Source organism: Gambusia affinis, linkage group LG11, assembly GCF_019740435.1.
Source record: "Gambusia affinis linkage group LG11, SWU_Gaff_1.0, whole genome shotgun sequence".
Classification (NCBI taxonomy): Eukaryota; Metazoa; Chordata; class Actinopteri; order Cyprinodontiformes; family Poeciliidae; genus Gambusia; species Gambusia affinis.
In genome coordinates this window covers 20,176,998-20,198,757 of record NC_057878.1, presented here as the reverse complement: position 1 = coordinate 20,198,757, position 21,760 = coordinate 20,176,998, and the positions used below count along the sequence as shown (strand labels likewise).

Here is a 21,760-nt window from a genome sequence, read left to right as displayed (position 1 = left end):
CATCTGGTGTCTCATTCTTCTCTTATTCTCACTCACCCCATTGGCCCCTGTTGCCAATTTCACTGGGCTTGAGTGGGTTCGGCCAGGGCAAGGTCATGTTGTTGGCGTATGTTATGAATTTGCCACCTGATCCCAAAGATGGCTGTAGGGACCTGGCGCACACAACATGCTGGCAGGGTGGCAGGAATGATTCTGTGAAGGTAAACCACTAGGATAAAAGAACGGATGGTGCAATCTGGGTCAAACACAAAAACGAACACGTTTCTTGTTCCGCTCTCCTTTTGTCACTGTAACTGATCTTCTTGTTTGTTCTTGTCTTGCTCCATCATTATGAAATCAACTTTTAATGGCACAGCATCGGAAATGTGATGTTATTTTAAAAGGGATTTGCTGTCCCTGCACTCTTTGTCACATTTTATTTGGATCAAGGGAAGCCAGGTGTGTAGTACAGAGCTATACCCTTATATATCAGAGATATAGACATTAAAAACTGATGCATTTAAAATGACCATTACCAATTATTCTAAAATACTGATTAATAAAATATTAAGACAAAACCACCACAAAAAACAAGTAAAATGTAGTTCCTAATATTTTAGGTATTAGTTCTGCATGCTCTTTAATCTATGCTCTTTTGTGTTAATTAACATGGAAAGCACAAATCAAGCAATAAAGAGCAAAGAATATAGAATAAGGGAAAGCATCACATGCACATTATAAAAACCGCAGCATATCATAGTTACATTTAAGCCGATGTGGTTCCAACACTCCCTTCTCATACAGATCTGTGTATTTTTCTTTTTTGGTTTTTAGCTTTTATTGGTGCAACTCTGCACTCTATTTCTCAGTTCTATCAAAGGCCTAAAGCATCCTCATTGATGCTGATGATAAAGTTTCATCACTCTACCAGCCTTTCTCCCCAAGCAAAATTTTTTCGAAGACACAAATAAGGCTGTCTTTGCCTGCCGTTTACACAAAAATTTAAAAGGGAAAGATGAAAAGCAGTCAATATAAAGATCCCCGTTCATTTCTAAATATGCTTGAGTTCTTATTAGGTTATTTAAAAAAAAAAAGAAATTAGATTATCTGTTAGTAGGAAAAACTTCTGGAACAAAAATTTTCAGGCATTATAGATCCATAAACAAATTCAATTCAAATATTTCTGCCAAAGCTCAAAACAGTCACTTTAAGTTGAATGATATTCCTAAATTAACAGTAGAAACGCCTTTAAATAAGACATATTTAAATTTCATTTGGAATTTAATGTGTAGCTAAAACAGAGAGCTACTATTGTAGGGATCTCATCTATAATCTGTACCAAACTCTTAATGCTATACTTTAAATTACACAACTTCAGAGGACTTTCTTTGTCTTTATTTTCTTTCTCTTTAATTCTGGAAATATTTAATTCATGACTAACGTTTTATGTTTCCCTTTGAGTCAGAATGATCATGATTTAATATTTTTAGCTGGTTAAATTCATCCCATTATGTGGATGACTTAACAAAAGGTAATTAAATGGTGAAAAAATTAATTAATCTATAGTTGTGATTGAAATAGTGTATTTAAGAAGATGACTGAAGCTCAAAATTCTTAGGTTTTACTTCCAACACTACAGATTCCATTCAAATGCAAAACATAACAAAAAATATTTAAAAAGATGAAACAAAAAACTAAATTGTCTGTGCTTCAATATGTCACAGTATGTCAGACATCCACATTGTCATAGTTTATATACCCACTATTTCTAAGTTGCTTCACATCTATGTTCCAAACAACATGGTTGATATAGCTAACCCTGACATTAAAAATTCCGACCTTAATCCCATAAATGCTAAAGTTGATATGTCTGTGTGTTTAATGGAGCAAGAAATTGAATTTCTTAATTGATTCATTCAGTCTGATAAATTCTGAAGGTTTTCATCTTTTAAATGCCACTCCCTATCTTCAAATAGTCAATATAACTACAAAGAAAGTTATCATTTCATATCATTTCAATTACAGACGGTTTGAACTTCTTCCCTCTATCCCTTATTTTTGGTCCTGCTTCGGGTCCATGACACCTCTTTTTTGTGGGTGCATTTGAGGTTTTATTTGAGCTTTTGTGATTTTGATCCTAAGTTGTTAAACACTTTGTTGATATTGTTATTATTTTAAATGTAAAGAGATTGTTTGGACTAGAAATGAGACAAAATATTATTGATACATTTTTGTCAGTGTTGGTGAAATCTTACATTATTTCATCATACCTTGTAGCAGAAATGTGATTGAAAGTTTAAACACAACGTTCCTAAGCCCTTTGATTGACTGGAAGTACATTTACTGTCTACAAAGTAGAAAAAAATCCAAACTAGCTTGTCAAATGAATCAAAGAGAAGAGCTAATGGTTCATTTGTGGTCAGCAGAGCCATGCGTGTATGTAGCAGCAAAAATGCCTAAGTCAAAAAGATGATAGACAGTGATTTTGGACACTTAACAGGAGTTCTGATTGGCTGAGGACATTGGTAATAAGGCAGAATGATGCAGCAGTAGTAGGAGAGTAAAATGTTGCAGATATCTCAATTTGGCCAAAAAATGACTTAAGCAATTATGCAATTGGGCCAACAATGAGCATTTTGCAAGGCACTGGGAAGTGTATTTATTCTAGGTTGTAAAATGGTAGTTGTAATCTTTTTTTTTTCATTCTTAATGTCTATTCTAGGTTTCTAGAATAAATTATTGCAAAAAACTTTTCAATTCACTGATTACATATAGGTTTTAATTCACCGATTGAAAATAGGCCAGAGGATCTCTCTCTCACTTTCTGTCTCATGCACATAGCCCCTTTTTTTAAAAGCTTAAACTGTGTACTTTATTTGCATGGGTAGGCTGATTTTTTTTTTCTTTTTTTTATTCATCTTTCACTGCCTGAGCATTTTTGTCTGCCCCTCCCTCAGTGGGTGGTAAGGTCAAGAGATACCCTTCATACATTCATTCATAAGAACCAGCTGCATGAAGGACTTCAAAAGTATTAGCTTACCATTTTCTCAAGAACGGAGCTCTTGCTCTTTTGTTGTTTTTATGATTTGTTTATGTCACTTACTGAAACTTATGTTGAGGTATCCAATTACTTCTGTCTTCTAAAACAATATTAGAAATTTTGATGGGTATGTTAAAAAATAAAGTCTGAATAAAGATAGACAGTTCTATTTTAAGAGCAATGAGGATATAAACCTTAAACAAGACAAATGTTTATAGACCCGGAAGTACACTGGGGTCAATGAGGAAAACACTGTTTTGCCTACAAGCGCTTAGGCACAGGGCAAGAAATCAAACTTCTAATCAGACTGTGGTAGAGGAAGACAACTATCCATTCTTTCCACCTTTAAGAAGCCAATGACATGTAACCTTGACTTTGACTTTTTTTCTCACAGTGGAATCAAAAGGTCAGAAAAATTGTTATAAAAATTGTTACAACAAGCAATTTATTCCTGTCAAACTGAACTATTTAATAACATTCATGAGCTTTCATTGCTCCAAGGCTGTTATTTCCATAACATTGAAGTTGTTGGCGCAAAAATAAATCCACCAGCATGAAGTAAGGTCATTGCCTATTCAGCTAATATAGAGGCAGTTGCTGCAAAACAGTTGAATCTTATTTGGAGTGATGGCTGCTTGACAGTCTTACAGTAACAAGTACCCACCTTTTCTCCCTCAGAACCAAATATTATTCACTTTTCCATCCAAAATCTGGGTAAATCAACTGGATATGCAGGAGTTGAGGTGTTGTATACATCAATCTATCACATATGTGCTTAGTTTTAGACATGTGATAGCTTGAATTTTAAGCTAATCTGTATTTCGCTACCATCAATTCGGGAGCCCCTCACAGAATCTTGTATTTTTTATTAATATTTTATTTTAATTCTTGCTTTTTTTCTACAATTCTGCTTCCCGTAGCTCTCTGCTCATCTTTACTGATAGACGTCTATGCTTATCTGCGTGTCTCTGCCTTTCTCTAACTAAACTTTTATCAATTCCTGTTGAAAGAAATTCATAAGATCCATCTAAAACTATGGTGAGGTCACAGCAGATAGATATAGTGAGGTTTGGAGCAGTATTTATTTGAACCCATCTTTTATCATTTATTATCACAGCGTCATTTCTCTGCCTCAGTTAAAGCACGGGTCAAAAAATAGATATTATAGGTGACTGAGTGAGTAAAGCGCTTGACTTGACCTAAGCTCTTTGAACAGATCCTTCAACCCCTTTTATTAATGCTTAACCTGAAAAAGCAGCAATAGAGAGAAATGGAAAATATAATTCCACCTGAAAAACAAAGTCAGGCCATCCTATTGCTCTGAGGAGTCTCTGAATACATAAAGTAAAATCGTGTTTTGTCTGGGAGTATTAATGCATTTGATTATGTATAATAATTCCAGCAGCAAAACAGCTAAATTGTAAGTCATAGGCTCTGCTCTCTGTGTGAACTCGGAAATTACTAACTGCACTGACATGCACTCAAATTATGTGAGAAAATACTCTCAACAGATTTTATGTTGGTCAAATATTTGGTGAAGCAAATTTGCCTGAGTAAATTTATTTGCTCCCAGAAGAAAATAGTTAAGATCTAACTTTTAAAATTATGAGAAGATAATCTGTAATGTTTCATTTACTAATCATGTTTTGATTTATTTTTAAAATAAATGTTTAAATATACATAAAGTCCTGGTGACTCTACGTAGTCATTGCAATTAATGATTGTTTTCACTTTGTCCAATCTTTTAACATATCCTTTACTAAATAAGGATTGGAAAGATGTTTTCTCTCTCTCTATCTCCATCTCTCTGTCTCACCCTTGCTCGATTCTGTAACAACATGATAGTTTTAGCAAACGTTAAAAAAAACAAAATGATATTTACAAGCTACATACTGCAGCTTTAAGTTAAAAATGCATCCTTTTTTTGTTTTGTAATTGTTGTTTTTTTTATTTAGTTTTAAAACAAAAGTACTGGAGAAAAAAAGCAACACTCCATTATTCATGAACACAACCATATAACAGTGGTCCTGCTAAAAACTCAAATAATTTCCATCATATGGTGATAAAAAGGAAACAAACAAAACATAAAAAACAGCGATACTTGGATATTAGTCACCTCAGTGATCTGTAAAATATTGTGGTCCAGTTGTGGTTTGAATTCAAGAATTTACATTTTTAAATAAAATATTTTCTATTAAGAAGTAAGCAGTTTAACATAAATTGATCTTTTACAAAATCCATGTCAAACATATTTTTGCTTGTTTGGTTTTTTTTTTGTTGTTGTTGTTGTTTTTTTTCATAATAAACCTAACACCTGAAGTCACTTCAATACCCACTAACAACCTGACATAAAAAAATAAGTGTTTCAAACTCTGAGTATCACAAAACTACCTGTAGTCTGTGATCTCTCAGCAGGTGCAGTTGTTAAGCATGTGATCTCCAGTTATTCATACATCTAACATTTGAAACCAGCCTGTGAGTGTGATCTCCAACTCTTTTCAAAATCTGCAAAGACTGAAAAAGTTGTGACATGTGTCCTCAGCTTAAATTCATTAAGCTGAGAAATTACAAGGAATGAACACGGGATGTGCTAGATGAACACTGTTATAAAAAATGTTCATCTGAATCAGGATATCTGTTTATGCAAGATGAGTAGGTTGACAGCTTTCTATGTGAGCAACTGAGTGTGTTGTCATAATAAACAACTCAGAGACCTCTATGTCAGTGAAAAATGGCCACCAATTCTCCTCACGCTCATCCTTATTGATTTTTTCATTTTAACTTGCTGCCAAATCTGTCCTCAGAAAACACATCTGAAGACAAGTATGTTTACTTGGGGAGGGAATTGAATGTGACTTAAGCATAAATAACCAAAATGGGATGTACACATGTTTTATGGAGTTTTTCTTTTGACTTCACAGAGGTAATTTCTCAACAGTGCATAACACCTGTATAACTTGTATTTTTTGCATTCAGTTTTGCCTACTGCACCCAGAGAACAACTAAATACTGTTCTAGTTTAATGCAGTCGAATGCTACTTTATGTTTAAAGCAACAGATGAGTACAGAAAGTATCTTTTGGGCGTGTTGCATATAGACAGATACTGTTCATGTCTGGTTGCATTTGGTGAATCAATTTGAGTCCCACTAGTCATCTTTATGGACTTGGTTGCACTTTAGCCATGCAGCAAGAAGATCCTGATTTCGAAGATCGGCCTGGTATCTTGCTACAGTATGAATGTCAACCTCATGCAGGCATGGGTTCTCTACAAGTTCAACAGTCCAAAGGCATGATTGTTAGGTTGACTGATCTCTTCAAACTTCCCTCAGGTATGGGAGTGTGCCTGTATGACTGTGTCTCCCTTGTATGGCCCTCTGTAATAGGCTGAGTGCCTATCACTGGCGCAGCCTCACCAGTGTAAACTTGGTGATGGTACCAGGTGCGTTAAGCTGAACTACTGCTACTACTGCTTTTGAATGCAGTGGCTTAAAAATTCTGCATGTTTGCTGTCCTTTCTTTGCTTTCTTCCCCTCATAAAATAACTATGTAGGGTTTGAGGCATAGACGAGATCCCTATGGCTTGGTAGGCAGCACTTTTCTGAAGGTGTGATTATAACAGAGCCTGTCTGAAACCTAGGGATTTCCTTTTGGTGCCAGGCTCACCTGAAATACATGCTCCCCTGCTGCCTTCAGTGTGGGTGATGCATCCCGGTTTACTGCAAGTACAAACCTCGGGCAGTGAATTCTTCCCATCACGGTCATGTAGGACGGTTGTAATGAAAGCAATCAAGCAAAAAGCAAAAAAAAAAAAAAGTTTGTTTCTTATGCGAGTCTGCTGCAACTCTGCTGCACACACCATCAACTCCTCTTTCTCAATCTCATTGTGCTGGTAAATTAAAATTCATGGGTTGCCAAGCCATCCATTCTTCCTCCACTGCTTAATTGTCTTGAAAATTGAGGGGATTACTGGGTGCTTTACGTATAAATAAAAATCTGTCAAAAATCTGGTTGAATACACTATGACAAACAGCCATGCTAGCATTTACTTTTACGTAAAGCAAATGCCAGCATACACCTTGAAACCCACACAATCATATTCAGATTTTACTTTATTTCAGTACTTTAGACAAAACACTTTAAACTGGTGAAATGACCATTCAATTCTTGCAAACAAAATCTCATCAGTGTGCTTTACTTTTAAACAGCCTGATCTGTCTAAGTTAGTGCTTTTTACATTTATTACGTATAAGGTTTTAATGGTCAGCTGTCGCAAAAAATGGGATCAAACCAAAGGGAGGTGATGTACATTGTAAAATACGTACTGCATTTCTATGACCTAAAAGCTTGGAAGCTTGTGTTTATGGTTTTTGTTGATTATATATGTTTAATATATTGCAGTGATCTCTTAATAAGATATCTGCAACATGTGAGGACAACACTGTGCGAGTCACAGATCTGTAGTTGCATTTGAGCTTGCATGCAAATGTGCAGGTGTGCACTGAAACTACCCACTCCTCTTTGAGAGGTAGCCAAATGAGGTAGGGTGATTGCTGCCTCACCAGTGTAATCTCACATTTTAGAGTGCTCTAGCACAGCCCCAACTTTGACTACTTGGCTACTTTCAGCCTGCCCAACCCTCCCCCCTCCATTTTATCCCATTCTTGCTAAATGCAATTTGTTATGGCTCCAAATAAGACCTGGATTTTCAGTCTTTTCGCCACTTCAAACAAAGTGGTTCCTGTTATTGCTTGTCCAATTTGAGATTGTTTCCATCTCTCCCATCAACCACCCATTTCTCATTTTCTTCAAGTCTATGCTTGCAGTGATCTGTAATTGGCAGTAAAGACTTAAAATATGTGGCACATGATGTATTGTAGCAAATCAAGAGCATTTGAATGAATACACTAGAATTAGATTTTTGTACCTTGAGGACTTCAATGTAATTTTTTGTCAGAATTACCTGATCAACTAGATTCATTCACACTGTATTTATTTCTTTATATGTGCGAATGTAAATGCATATTAAAGATAGATTAATATTGGCTCTTTCATTGTGTCAATCTTCTCTATTGATGCAGTTGTGCTGACAATATATAAATATTTGACAAAAGGGAATAAATCTCTTATTGTAACAAGAAAACACTGCATATGGGGGAGATGCTTTGGTTTTACATGTCATAGGAAATGAATCTTTTGCCATTTGAACCAATAGTACTTTTCCAGAATATATATATATATATATATATATATATATATATATATATATATATATATATATATATATATATATATATATATATATATATATACCACCAGGATATACAGCACGGACATTGGGATGTCATTAGGACTAGAAAGTGTGGTCGGATGGTTACAAAGAGAGGGAAGGTCATCCGCACAGAAGGGATCTCACTCCCAGAAGGAACAATAGCAGACATAGAGGAAGGTTACAAATACCTGGGAATATCACAAGCAAATGGCAACCTTGATGAGATCACAAGAAAAAGAGCCACAACCAAATACCTTCAACGAATAAGACAAGTCCTGAGAAGCCAGCTCAATGGCAAGAACAAGATCCGTGCAATAAACAGCTATGCCCTACCAGTAATCCGATACCCTGCAGGAATAATTAGCTGGCCAAAGGAGGAGATACAGGCCACAGATGTTAAGACCCGAAACTACTAACAATGCATGGAGGGTTCCACCCCAAATCCAGCACACTGAGACTCTACACGAACCGCAAAGAAGGAGGCAGAGGACTAGTGAGTGTGAGAACCACTATCCAAGACGAGACATCCAAGATCCATAGATACATCAGGGACAAAGCCTCAACAGACAATGTGCTCAGTGAATGTCTCAAACAATGGGGAACAGAAGCTGAGGTGCCGGAGGAACCATCATGGGAGGACAAGCCCCTGCATGGGATGTACCACCAGCAACAACCAAGTGGCTGACATCAGAAAATCCTACCAATGGCTGGAAAAAGCTGGACTGAAGGACAGCACAGAGGCCCTCATCATGGCCGCCCAGGAACAGGCCCTAAACACCAGAGCAATTGAGGCCCAGATCTACCACACCAGACAAGACCCAATAGGTTGTGCAAGGAGGCCCTGAGACAGTCCAACACATAACAGCAGGGTGCAAGAGGTACTGGCAGGGAAAGAATACATGGAGACACAACCAAGTGGCAGGCATAGTGTACAGAAACATCTGTGCAGAATATGGACTGGAACCCCAAGATCAAAGTGGGAAACACCCCGAAGGTAGTGGAGAATGACCGAGCTAAGATCCTGTGGGACTTCCAGATCCAGACAGACAAAATGGTGAGGGCGAACCAACCAGACATAGTCGTGGTGGATAAACAACAGAGGAAAGCCGTTGTGGTGGATGTGGCAATACCAAGTGACTGCAACATCAGGAAAAAGGAGCATGAAAAACTAGAGAAATACCAGGGCCTAAGGGAGGAACTGGAGAGGGCCTGGAAGGTGAAGACCACAGTGGTGCCTGTGGTCATCGGGACCCTCGGGGCAGTCACCCCCAAACTGGAACAGTGGCTACAACAGATCCCAGGAACAACATCAGACATCTCAGTCCAGAAATGTGCAGTCCTAGGCACAGCCAAGATACTGCAGAACCTCAAGCTCCCAGGCCTCTGGTAGAGGACCCGAGCTAAGAGGAAGAAGAATCACCACCCGCGGTGGGTGAGAAGGGAATTTTTTTTTTTTTTTTTATATATATATATATTAGGGTCAGTCACAAATATTTATTTGGGTAGTTTTAGGAAAAGCTATTTTATTTTTCAATTTCTTGAAAATAAGACTATAGAAACTTCCCAGAAATTCCAAATACTGTAAATGCTTGGTTTAGAATTGTTTTTTTGGAAAGATTCTTGCTGGAAAAAGTAGCCTGGATACCCTCTATTTTCAAATAAATTTTGTGAGGAAAAAAAGAACAGTCTCAGAATCTTAAAACAATAATTAAATTTGCAGGCTTAGTTTCTTAATGACTTTAAAAATTTATTGAGAGAAGTGTTTCCCTCCAACACTTTTCACTCTTATGGGATCTGTTGATGCTTGTGGATGATGGTTTTATTACCAGTGCAGGCCTTTGGCAATTAGAAGGTCTTTGATTGTAGTTGTTGCTGAGAGTTTTCAGAATGAAATAACAATATGATTGTAATGATAATGACACAAAGAGGTATCAAAAATCTAATATGGGTTTGATGTTGGTAATGATGATAGTACTGTTGATAACAATTAAAGCAAATCGAGTTACAAGCAGAGCGTCATACTTCCATGTACACATACACTTAGGCCTATCTCGATAACAAATTTTGTTGAGCGATGTATAAGAATGCCGGTTATACTTTACAACCAAGTCCAATTGAGAAACTGCAGTAAGACAAAAACATTTACTAAATTTCTCCTTGTAGGAACTTTATAGTTGATATACTGTGCCTTTTCCTATATATCAAAGCACATATCTGAGTGCTAATACAGTATGTTTTCTATGCAAATAAGTATTGTTGAAAATTATAATTACTATCTGTATCCTTGGGCTTGAATGTCTGCATTGCAGGGAATGATGTACCTGGAGGAGCGTAGACTTGTCCACCGAGATCTTGCAGCCCGGAATGTTCTGGTCAAATCTCCGAACCACATCAAAATCACCGACTTTGGGCTGGCTCGGCTGCTAGATGTCAACGAAAAAGAATATAATGCCGATGGGGGAAAGGTGAACTTCAGTGTCTTATTCACAAACATTTGCAACATCTCACAATTAATTTGACACTTAACAGGACCATAATGTTTCCTATTAATACATATCTTTAATTGCTGTTATCTATTACTGGGTCGTTCAAATGCAATGAACCCTTGATGTATTATTTATTCTTCTTGTCAAAACACTTGGCTTTATTTTTTATTTTTTTTTTACTTTATTTTAAAGACAACATAAAGAAGGACTTTGCAAAATCACACATCGACACCCTTTTCCCTTCTTTTTTCTCATAGCTCAGAATTGTATTTGTGTCATTCTATTGTAAAAAGAATGCAAGAGTTATCTCATGTAATCTTGGCTCAAACAGCAAGATAGATGTGAAGATTATATCAAAGCTCTAGAATTTTTGTGAGTCTTCTCTGCTGCATATGATTCCTTGAACCTAATATTTAGAGGTAAACGCTTATAGTTCAAGGACAGTTTATTTAAGAGCACACTTTAGAATCTGCCAGTTTTCTGTAATTAGAGCATGTTACCATATTTTATTGTCTATAGTTATACATGTTTGGTTTTGGACAGAAAATATTAGACTATTTCTTTAGACTGTGGCATTGACAAGTCATAAAATGAAACAATAGGCATTAACATTAATAAGGGTTTCATAGCCTCCAGGAGGAGCATTACCAATAACAAAGGATGCTTTTTCTCAGCGTAAAATACTCTTCTGCTCTACTGAACCGTTTTATTTACCTTCGGGGGAAGAGATCTCAAAACCCTGTAAACGTAGTGAATAAATCTGTCCTTGGGAGCACAGGTCTCTGACCTTTTCTAATCTTTGTTTATCCTTTCCCTGACTTCTGATTTGTTTTCAAACAATTTTTTTCACAAGCAAAGATATTCCTCCTCTCTCGCTCCTAATCTTTTTATGCTTATTGTGGTCTCTGTCAGTGATCAGTGCTGTGCATTTATCCCTGTAGTTGTTAAACAAAAGGCACACTAACCTTCCACATCTCCTCTCTTCTCAACCTTTATCACTGTAATCAATGGAACTGGCCTTCAAATCTAATCACAGTGTTAAGATTGATCCCAGACCTCCCTTGTTTATGTCTCTTCTTAATTTACTACATCTTAGTCTGAGTGCATGTGTGTGTGTCTTTTTCTGTCGGTGGGTGGTTAGATTGATATTGTGTGTGTGAAAATTTCTTCTTGATGTTGATTTATCCAAACCTTGTTTCTTTTTAATCTGCCATCACATTTTACTTTTCAACATGCCTGAAACAGTTAGTTATTTTACAATAAAACACTTCAAATCTACATTGTGGTATTTTCCATGTCTTTTTTTTTTCTCCCATCTAAAAGGTTTATTTTTAGCATATTTTATTTTTAATGTGTACATGTATATATCAATAATATATGTTCCTACACTGCAGATGCCGATCAAGTGGATGGCCCTGGAGTGTATCCATTACAGGAAATTTACTCACCAGAGTGATGTTTGGAGTTATGGTAAGCTGCTTTTACAGTCTGCAGTAGCTGTGAGAGTTTTTTTTCCCTACTTGGTAGTTAACACCAACACAAGACACTGGCAGTTACATGTGCATAGCCTCTGTACTTACATAGAGCATTGTCAATCAAATATTTCTTTTCCAACCATCTTTGTCTTCAAAGGTGTGACCATATGGGAACTTATGACCTTTGGAGGGAAACCATATGATGGCATTCCAACTAGAGATATTCCAGATCTACTGGAGAAAGGAGAACGTCTTCCTCAGCCACCCATCTGTACCATTGATGTCTACATGGTCATGGTCAAATGTACGTGCAAACAAATAAACGTAAATTATTTTTAACATGTATAAAACAGCACAGGTTTCAAAGAGTGTTTTGTATTTCTGATGCAATTACAACATATTTAAATTTCCGAGCCTGTTCCTCAAACCTCGGACTCTTCCATGGTTATGCCAATCCTAAGATTCTTTTCATTTTGTCTTATAATGTTTGTATTTTCTTTCATCTTATGAGTACCATAGTGTTGTATATACCAAAAATCTGTTCTATACAAGACATGTTTTATTTTGTTTTATTTTTTTCTATTTACTCCAGATCTTAGACATAATTTGTCAGCAGGCATTTTATTTGTGAGTGTCTGAATCCATGCTGGCTTTGTAAAAAAGACAGTTAAAATTTTGTAAGAAGAAAAACAACCTGTGGAAGTCAGTTAGCCATCTAAATTTACATTCTTTTCTTTATTACACACATACCACTCAGGTCTGTGTTAATTTGAATTGGGCCAATCATTCATTGAATGCTATTCAGCAAATATATGTATATTAATGAGAGAAAGTTAAGTTCACAGTCACCTAAAGAGCATAAATTCAAGTTTTGCCTTCCCACTGACTGAATAGTAGCACCAGCTTATTGGCATTATTTGCCAGATACTCATGGAATGTCATCAGGCGGCACTATAACATCTGGTTACTGTGGCAAGGAAAAAGTACTTGCTGCCAGTTACAGACTGGCCCTGTCCACTGCTCAGTGACATGATGCCTCTGGCTGTCATTGCCACCTTGACTTTTCCTGCCACCCTGAACTTGTGCCAACCTGGCAAGCAGTAGAGAGCAGAGAAATATCCATGTCACAGCACTATTGTTTTCTTTCTTTTTGCACAATGTTATGCTCCAAATGCACATATGTGAAACATGTGCTGATAGAGTAAAGACAAGTTCCCTGTTAAACAGCTAATTTCCATCACCTTTTGCCTAATCTGTATTACTTCTGTATTCATTTCATCTAATTTCCCTTGGTGCACAGATGAGGTCAAATCACATGATTGCTTTGGTTTCGTATCCATGTGTCCAACAGTAAAACTGGCAGAAGAGCTCATTTCTCCAGATGGCTGTTCTAGTGATGAAAGAGTATTTATATTTAGGCTGAAAAAGTGACTACCGTACATGTAAAGAGACGTTTAAATAGAAAACACGTAGTTGCTCATTTTTACACAACGAAAAATATTGCCTTTACAGGAAAATATTTAATGTCACTTAAGCAAGTTAAATGATTAACTGGAACAGCAACATATCCATAGATAGACATGTTCTATCTATGTAATAAATGGTGTTATGCTAGGTAAAATTTAAAAAATATTAATATAAAACACAACTAATAATATTACAGTACTTTAAAAAAAGTATTCTTTCCTCTTGAACATCTCCAAATTGCCAGTGTCGTGTGCAGCCTCTTGTGGGTTTTCTTTCTAAATGCTTTATTTCATGATGTTGCTACTGCACTGTTTCACAATGAGAAAAGTTTGTTCAGGATGACATTTAGCAATAATTTTCCACCACAAACAGAAATTTCCATACAGGCCATAAAGGTACATTTTGGTTTCATGTAACCAGAACATCTTCTTCATACAGTGTATGCCATACATGCTCATGCAAAACTGAAATTATTACTGTTTGCCACTCTTCTATAAAGGTCATACATGGAGTGATTATTGATAATTGCTCTTTTGACATCTTCCCACCTGAGCTGCATATCTCTGTAACTCCTTCCTTCACTTTAGGTAAAATAGGGGGGAAAAAAACTTTCCTCCTACTGCACTATAATGCACTACTTTAGGCTGATCTGGTCACATAAAATCCTAATGAAATACATTGACTTTGGTGGCAATGTGACATAATAAAGTAATATTAAAATAGTTAGAGGGGTAAAGAACTTTAACAGGAAATGTGGTGCTTGTTCATGTTGGACACAACAGAATGTGGAAACTGTTTTACATATAATTTATAAAGAATAAATTCATCTTTATGTCTGTTTCAAATGCTGCCAAGAGAAGCATTAAATAAGCATACTAAGTACTAGGGTCAATCTTGAAGTCAGAGGCTAAAGGATTCATTATCCCATAAAAAATTAAAGATTAATATCTTCAGTGTATATGTATATTTAATTCCAGTGGTCAGTATGTAATACAAAAACATTTTTTTCAGGCTGGATGATTGATGCAGACAGTCGACCCAAGTTCAAGGAACTAGCTGCAGAGTTCACGCGGATGGCTCGTGATCCCCAGCGATACCTGGTCATCCAGGTAGGTTCTCAGTACATTTTAACAAAATAATATGGAAAAAAAACAGTCATTGTTAAAGCTTGTCTGTACACTGTTGGGCTTATTCAAACCAGGTCTATGTACTTAGTTTTTGTTTCATTAAAAACTAATGAAATAAAAATACGACTAGAAATATTACAGTACTTTAAAAAAAGTACTGTAATACTTTTTTGAAAGTACTGTAAGGGTATAAGAGAAAGTTTACCACAGAGGAAATTTAGCAATCTGGAAAACTTCAATGCAAAGTCAGAGAACTATTATTAAGTACCGGTAATGCACTACATCATTATTATTCACCATATCCATTTTGTAGTTACAAAGTGAGCCTGTGGATGAAACACATCAACCCTCATGTTTTATTAGGGTGACGACCGCATGAAGTTGCCCAGCCCCAATGACAGCAAGTTTTTCCAGAGCCTGCTAGAGGAAGACGAGCTGGAGGACTTGATGGATGCCGAGGAGTATTTGGTTCCTCACTCCTTTAACATTCCACCACTGGCATATACTCCTCGTACACGCATGGATTCCAACAAGGTAAATTATTTTAGGGATGTGCAGACTCCTCCCTGTAAAAAGGATCTGCACATTTTAGGGAAAAAGATTAACACAGTTTCCTTAAGGCGATGCAGTCACTAGTTTTAATCTCTATTATAAAGCTTTTAGAGGCTTTGCAAATTCATACGTGCCTCTGTTAGATTTCCTAATATTGTTTTTTTCTTCTTTTTTTCTCTTTCTGTCTCGAATGCTCGATATCTTCCTTATTTTATTTAACTAATTCAGAAAGTGGAATAAATGTTAGTTTTATAACAATTTAGAGGCTGATTTTCTTTCTCAGAACTTCAGACTGATCAAATTGCCTGGATTCAGCCATACAGTAGTCCTGTAATCTTCTGTCATTGTGTCAAAAAACACTGCCTCAAATATTTCAACTCTTGAACTTTCCCACAGTTTATCACTTTTATAACAACAAAATACAATTGTTGCAATGTCTTAAGTGATAAACCCTGCTTGGTGCCCTGCAAGTTAAGTTTTGATGTCATCTGATCAGGTCACTTAACATGTTTGCTTTGTTTGGCTTATGGTACAAACACAATTTCTTTTGGATTTGTTTCAATAACTGTATTCTTCCAGCTACTCTTCCATAGTGGGAAGATCTACAAAGTGCACAGTTGCATAGAGAACGGTTGTGTTGAGTCTAAACAGATTCCCCCATCTGAGATATGGAACTGTAGAGTTACCCTGGCATACCGTCTGGCTTTCTGTTTAATTCTCTCCCAGTCCAGCCTGTCAATTTAGCTAGGTCTTTGTAGGTTTGGAGTTGTGCTGTTTTCTTTTCATTTTCAGATGGACTGAAATGTGCTTTGACAGATGCTTAAAGCTTGGTTATTGTTTCATAATCAAACACTACTTTGAACTTCTTCATTTTTGTATCCCTGACCTGCCTGCTGTGTTCCATGGTCCTTATTATGGTTTGTTGTAGCAAAGTGAAAAAAATGGAAGTTCAAAAGGTAAAAATGATTTCAAAAAATACTTTTTCAATACAGTGTGTCTTTTAAATTCAACTCTTTCTAAAGGTAAAGGTTTGTTTTCACTTTCAATATTACTTTTAGAATTTGCCTATTGTCAGATATTTTACATATGTTTAGAATAATTACATTACACTAGTACATAGTCTTGTCAGTTTGCATAAAGCATGACTATGACTATATTGACTTCTAACAAGTCTGGAAATAGTTGTTTACTGTTAAATTTTTATTTTAATACATTTTTTGGCATTATTGTTTTTGTATGGTAAATATATAAGTTGCATGGACGACACAATTAAAAATAGAAAAAAGAAAAACGTTTACATGTCACATGGGAAACTGTAACTACTGGAAGAAAGTACAGTTATTAAAAAAAAATGTAAAAGTGCTTTAAATATGTTAAAATGTATGTACTTGCCCAGTCCATGCAGTGGTAAAGATCTGTATAACTGATTAATTTGAACAGTAAGAGTGGTTGACACTTTTAACCCCTCTAGAAGAAAACGGAGATGAGAATCAATTTTCTTGTAGGGGCCAAATGCCATGTCATATTATACTTGTTCAAGTGGCATGTGGACTGCAAGGACGTGTTGATCAGAAGTAGAATAAATATCTACATTATTTAATCTAATATAATCCTAAACTGAAAATTCCACTTGACCATTGCTTCCCAATCTGTGTGCAAATACCTTTATTAATATGATCCCAGACATTAAAAAGTCTCAGCCTTTAAAAAATAAGAATGAAAATAAAATTGAAAAAGTCTAACCTTTGATGAAAATGAAAGAGCTGAGAGATAAGTCAATGTGAAGCTTTCTCAGAGATTTAGTAAAAAAAATTAAAAAAAGCTTTTTGTTATGAGTACAGATACAAATGTACGCAGCGGGACTCAGCTGATATAGTTACTTAAAGTTTTTAATTAAAATTATGTTAACTAAATTGCCAGTGGTCTTCAACTTCTCTATCATTGTTATGCAGTTTTTTTGGTTCCTTTTCTGTTTCTGTAAAAAATTTGAAACCTTAGTAAAATAGAGTTTTTAACATGGAATCTTAACATTAGATCAGTCATTCATTCATTTTTTAAAATTATTTTTACTTTTATTTAATTGTATTTATAAAACAAACCAGAAGCAAATAGCTGTTTTAATATTTTAGATGAGTTAATGAAAACCTCTAATAAAACAGTAAAGGCTACAGCTAAGGTAAAATCAAAATTACTTTTTGCATTTGCTTCTGTTTTGCGAGCCTTGTTAGCTTTTCTTTTGTCGGTTTCTTTGTCTGCACATCGTGTCAACAATATGTAAACAAAAGTTTTTAATTACTATTACTTCTGTCCAGAATCAATTTGGCTGTCAGGATCCAACTTTTACCATGGGAGACATGCTGGCCACTCTGCCTAGAGGGGGTCAATCCATGTCTGGAAGCAGCCTCCCTTCACAGGAACTCGCTGCAGGGGCCCAGATTAGTGGTGGATTTAGTCGTGGCAACCAAGATGACCCTCGCTGCAATGGCACCCTAAGAAAGCAAGCCTCCCCAAGGTCAAACACCCTTGGTTCAGCTCATACTCATGGACAAGGTAAGGCTTGGTGTAAAACGCCTACCATCTCATTACTTAGAAACAGCAAAATGTTTTGAACACATCTTAAAATATAAACTCTTTAGCAGAGTGGACTAAAAACCATGAAGAACACAGTTGTTGTTATGTGTTTAATTAGCACCATTGTAGAAACTGTTGTTTTTAAAACTATATAGACTTTTGAGTTAAGTTCAAAGCTGCACATAATACTCTTTAGTCATAAATTTGTATGTGTTCATTTGTAATATAGAAAAAGATTTTGTTGTTATAGTACTGTATATGTGTCATTAATCTACATTATGCAAGCCAGGATATGGTTACTCATGAAAGTTTCTGATAAATGTGGTGCCTAGTTGTGATTTAAAGAAATAAGTCATTAAATTGGGATTGACAGCCAAAATTTGCCATTATTTACACATCAAATAAACCACCACAAAGCTTAGTAAAATTGTGTTACATCTGATTTTTTTAGTTAATAACTGTAAATATAAAATGATCAACTCTCCATGTTTGACTGAACTGCAACTTCTTCATAAATTGATGATGTAAGTGGAGGGTTATTATGTAAATTAATAAATTCAGGTGCTGTACATGTTATTGATAGAGAAAAAAATCATAGAAAACAGAGTGCTTAACAATAGTTTGTCTGTAATGTCAGTGAAAAAGCAAGAATGCACAACAATGAACTTCTTTTAAAATCATTGGTTGTTTTCTGGTGGAAAAAAATTACTTGCATGAAAGAGCTAGGGTTAGGTTCAACAATAACCCTTTTCTCTATCTCAGTTCCTATATTGAATGTAATATCAATCTTTGCTTCTTTCCTTGTTTGCTTCCCAAGGTGGAGGGGAGGAGACAAGTGGACAGCGCTACAGTGCGGATCCTACTGGTCTTTTATCAGAACGAGGTGAAAAGGGAGACAAGGATGGCTACATGGCTTCCAAGAGAAACAAGAACACCTCAGGTTAAATGAATTGCTTTAAAAGAGAGCAATGCATAATGTTAAGAGACCAAATTTTTATGGAACATTTGATATTGCAGGATTTATGTTTTAATTGCTGTAATTGCCTATATTTACATATTTACACATTTAACTGGTGGCTTCTAACACTGGGCAGTACAAACAAATATATCTTTAATCTCCTTTTTTACTTCCAGATCATCTCCATCCTGTTGAGGAAAACCCTTTTGTCACACGTCGTAGAAACGGTGATGCCCACGTAGTGATAGATGGAGCAAGTTGCCACACTTTGCACATAGCTGGCGCTGCCGCAGCCCCAATGGGCCAGTCTGCCCATGGAGACGATGAATACATCAATGAGCCACTGTACCTGAATACATTCCTTAGCCCTGGGGACAAAAATGGATTAGCTGGTGCCATTTCCATCTCTGGTTCTTCGTCCTCTACTGCACAATCAGTCCTGCAGACAGCAAACCCATCCACATCAAGCCACATCGTTTCCTCCACTGGATATGTGGTAACTCCTGGCTTACTCCCCCACCCAACATATCCATCACATACCTTGCATCCAGGGCATTCAGGACACACACTACACTCAGGCATCAGCAGTAGCACAATGGCATTTGATAAGAAAGCCAAGAAAGCAACTTTTGACAATCCTGAGTATTGGCAGCACAGTCTCCCTCCGAAGTCCACATTGCACAATCCTGAGTACCTGCAGGACTGCAGCACACGTTTCTTCTACCGGCAGAATGGACGCATTCGCCCTGCTGTGGCAGAAAACCAGGAATACTTGTCTGAGGCTGCTATGAAGGCTGGCAATGTATTGCCACCACCTCCATACAGGCAGAGGAACACTGTGGTGTAGTGACCCACCTGTAGCATCTGGAGATTAAAATAATGTCTTTTCAATGCCGTATTTGCCCTCCTGGGTCCTCCTTGCACCTTTTCTGGAAACTTGTCATAATCATTCTATTTGGAAATGTTCTATTCTCAGTGTTTGAATCTGCCTTTCTGTAACAGACCTTCAATAGCTGTTTGTGACGGCTTCATCTAAGACTTAAACCATCTTTTTTAAACATGACTCCTAAACTGGAGGATCTCCTTCAGGGAGGGATCTGGTTTGACCTGCAGAAAACTGTTCTGGCATCTTTAACAACAGAACAAAAGCAATCGAAGAAAAGATTGCATTGATGTGTTATTTAAAAAAGAAGAGATAACCTAATTAGGCTAATTAAACTAGTTAGTCAGACAAGGATTATTTTCATTGACACTGTGAGATTGTTAATGAACCCATGAATCATTCTTCTGTATGTTTTATATATTTCTAATCAAACTAGTTGTGTACATGGTTTTGTTAGAACAGACATTTTACATTGGGTTTAGGTTATAAGGTGAAACATGCATTCAGGTTAGAATCTTGATTTATCTACCGAACTGAAGTTATGCTGAGAACACCTAAAGTGGTTTTTATTCCCACAAACTCACTTCTTTGTCTGTCCTTTTCTTAAAACAATTAAACATGACATACCTGGGACAAGCCGAAAGGCCTGGTACAAACAGAAACCATAAATTTAGTTCACACGTAAACATATATACATGTACGCCTGCAACCACTTGAAATGTATTCTTGAGCAGTTTGATCTTCAACTGAAATAGCAGAAAACATGAAGTTGTGAAGAGCAGAAGGGAAGATTTCAATAAAATGCTCAATAGCATTGTTTTGAGCTTTTGGCCCTGTCCAAAATAATATGAATATTTTTTTTTAGAATTTTTTAAATTAACATTTTCCACAATGGAAATGTTTAAAACTTCATTTTGTCTCCAATAGTAGTGCAGCTGTTTTTTTTGTTTTTTTTTTTTTTCCTTTTACCCCCTCACATCTGTCTTATGTTATTCTGTTTGATTTAACCTTTTAATGCAAGCTCATGAAGTTAATGAGTAAGAGGAAAGGGCATCGGGTGATCACAAAAGCACAATCTACAGCAGGGACATTGCATTGCATTCTGCGAACACTGGAGGCTTACTGTCAATGTAAGCCTCCAACAGCAGAATATATGCAGCTGAAGAGTGAGATACACTAAGAGGGAAAAAAAAACACAAAAACTGATATATTTATTGTAAGACACAAAATAAGGCTTTTGCGTCCACATATAAGAACCAAATACAAGCTTATGGATTTTTCTTGCATATGTGGATTTCTGCTGAAACTCTTGAAATTGTTTCATTTGTCTCAAAACAAACAATATGAAAGGCAGTTGCTGTTGTATGTGACATCTTTGGTTACAGAGCACATATTTACGCACATTAGAACTAAGATAAGTAATTTACATAACTCATGGATGGAATCTACTTTTCTTTGTCTTATTTCAAATTTAGATGACTTTCAAATGATTTTTAGGAGACAAGCTGTTCAAACTTCAAGCATTGGTAAAAACTTTGTGGGGTAATGTAATTTCTTCTCCATAGTAATGAGCACCTCCCAGGTCTTCAAGGTGTGCTCCTGTGTGATGTCATCATCCCCTTCCATAATATTTGGGGAGAATATTATGGAAGGGCTAGAGTTTGTCTACAGAATGTTAGCCTCATTGTTCCTGGCATTAACGTTATCTGCCAGCATGACATAACCTTTACATTGACGTTGATTGAATCACACAGTTTGGCTAGACGTGAGTTTTGTCAAAAACAGAAGAAAAACTTTAACAAGATATCCCAAATAGTGTAGTAATGATTTGTGATCAGATATGCCAGCTATGATGGGATTTGAAAAGAGGGATTGTTCAGAAAACAGCCCTTTATTTCCTTATGTCATTTTATGTTATGTTTCCTCTCTATTATAGAAACATAGCAAAAAGC

General features: G+C 36.2%; 1 protein-coding gene across 3 annotated transcripts in view; it reads left to right on the top strand.

Moving 5' to 3' along the window:
- The window catches only part of LOC122839361 (receptor tyrosine-protein kinase erbB-4-like), a 265,949-nt gene extending 245,093 nt beyond the window's left edge, over positions 1-20,856 (top strand). For all 3 annotated transcript variants that reach the window (XM_044130859.1, XM_044130861.1, XM_044130860.1), the window contains 8 exons: positions 10,599-10,754; positions 12,170-12,245; positions 12,408-12,554; positions 14,729-14,826; positions 15,208-15,378; positions 17,709-17,946; positions 18,785-18,907; positions 19,102-20,856. In XM_044130859.1, coding sequence (XP_043986794.1) covers positions 10,599-10,754; positions 12,170-12,245; positions 12,408-12,554; positions 14,729-14,826; positions 15,208-15,378; positions 17,709-17,946; positions 18,785-18,907; positions 19,102-19,772 — 1,680 coding nt within the window. In that variant the 3' untranslated portion in view covers positions 19,773-20,856. The remainder of the gene's footprint in view (positions 1-10,598; positions 10,755-12,169; positions 12,246-12,407; positions 12,555-14,728; positions 14,827-15,207; positions 15,379-17,708; positions 17,947-18,784; positions 18,908-19,101) is intronic.
- The last annotated feature ends 904 nt before the right edge of the window (positions 20,857-21,760 follow it).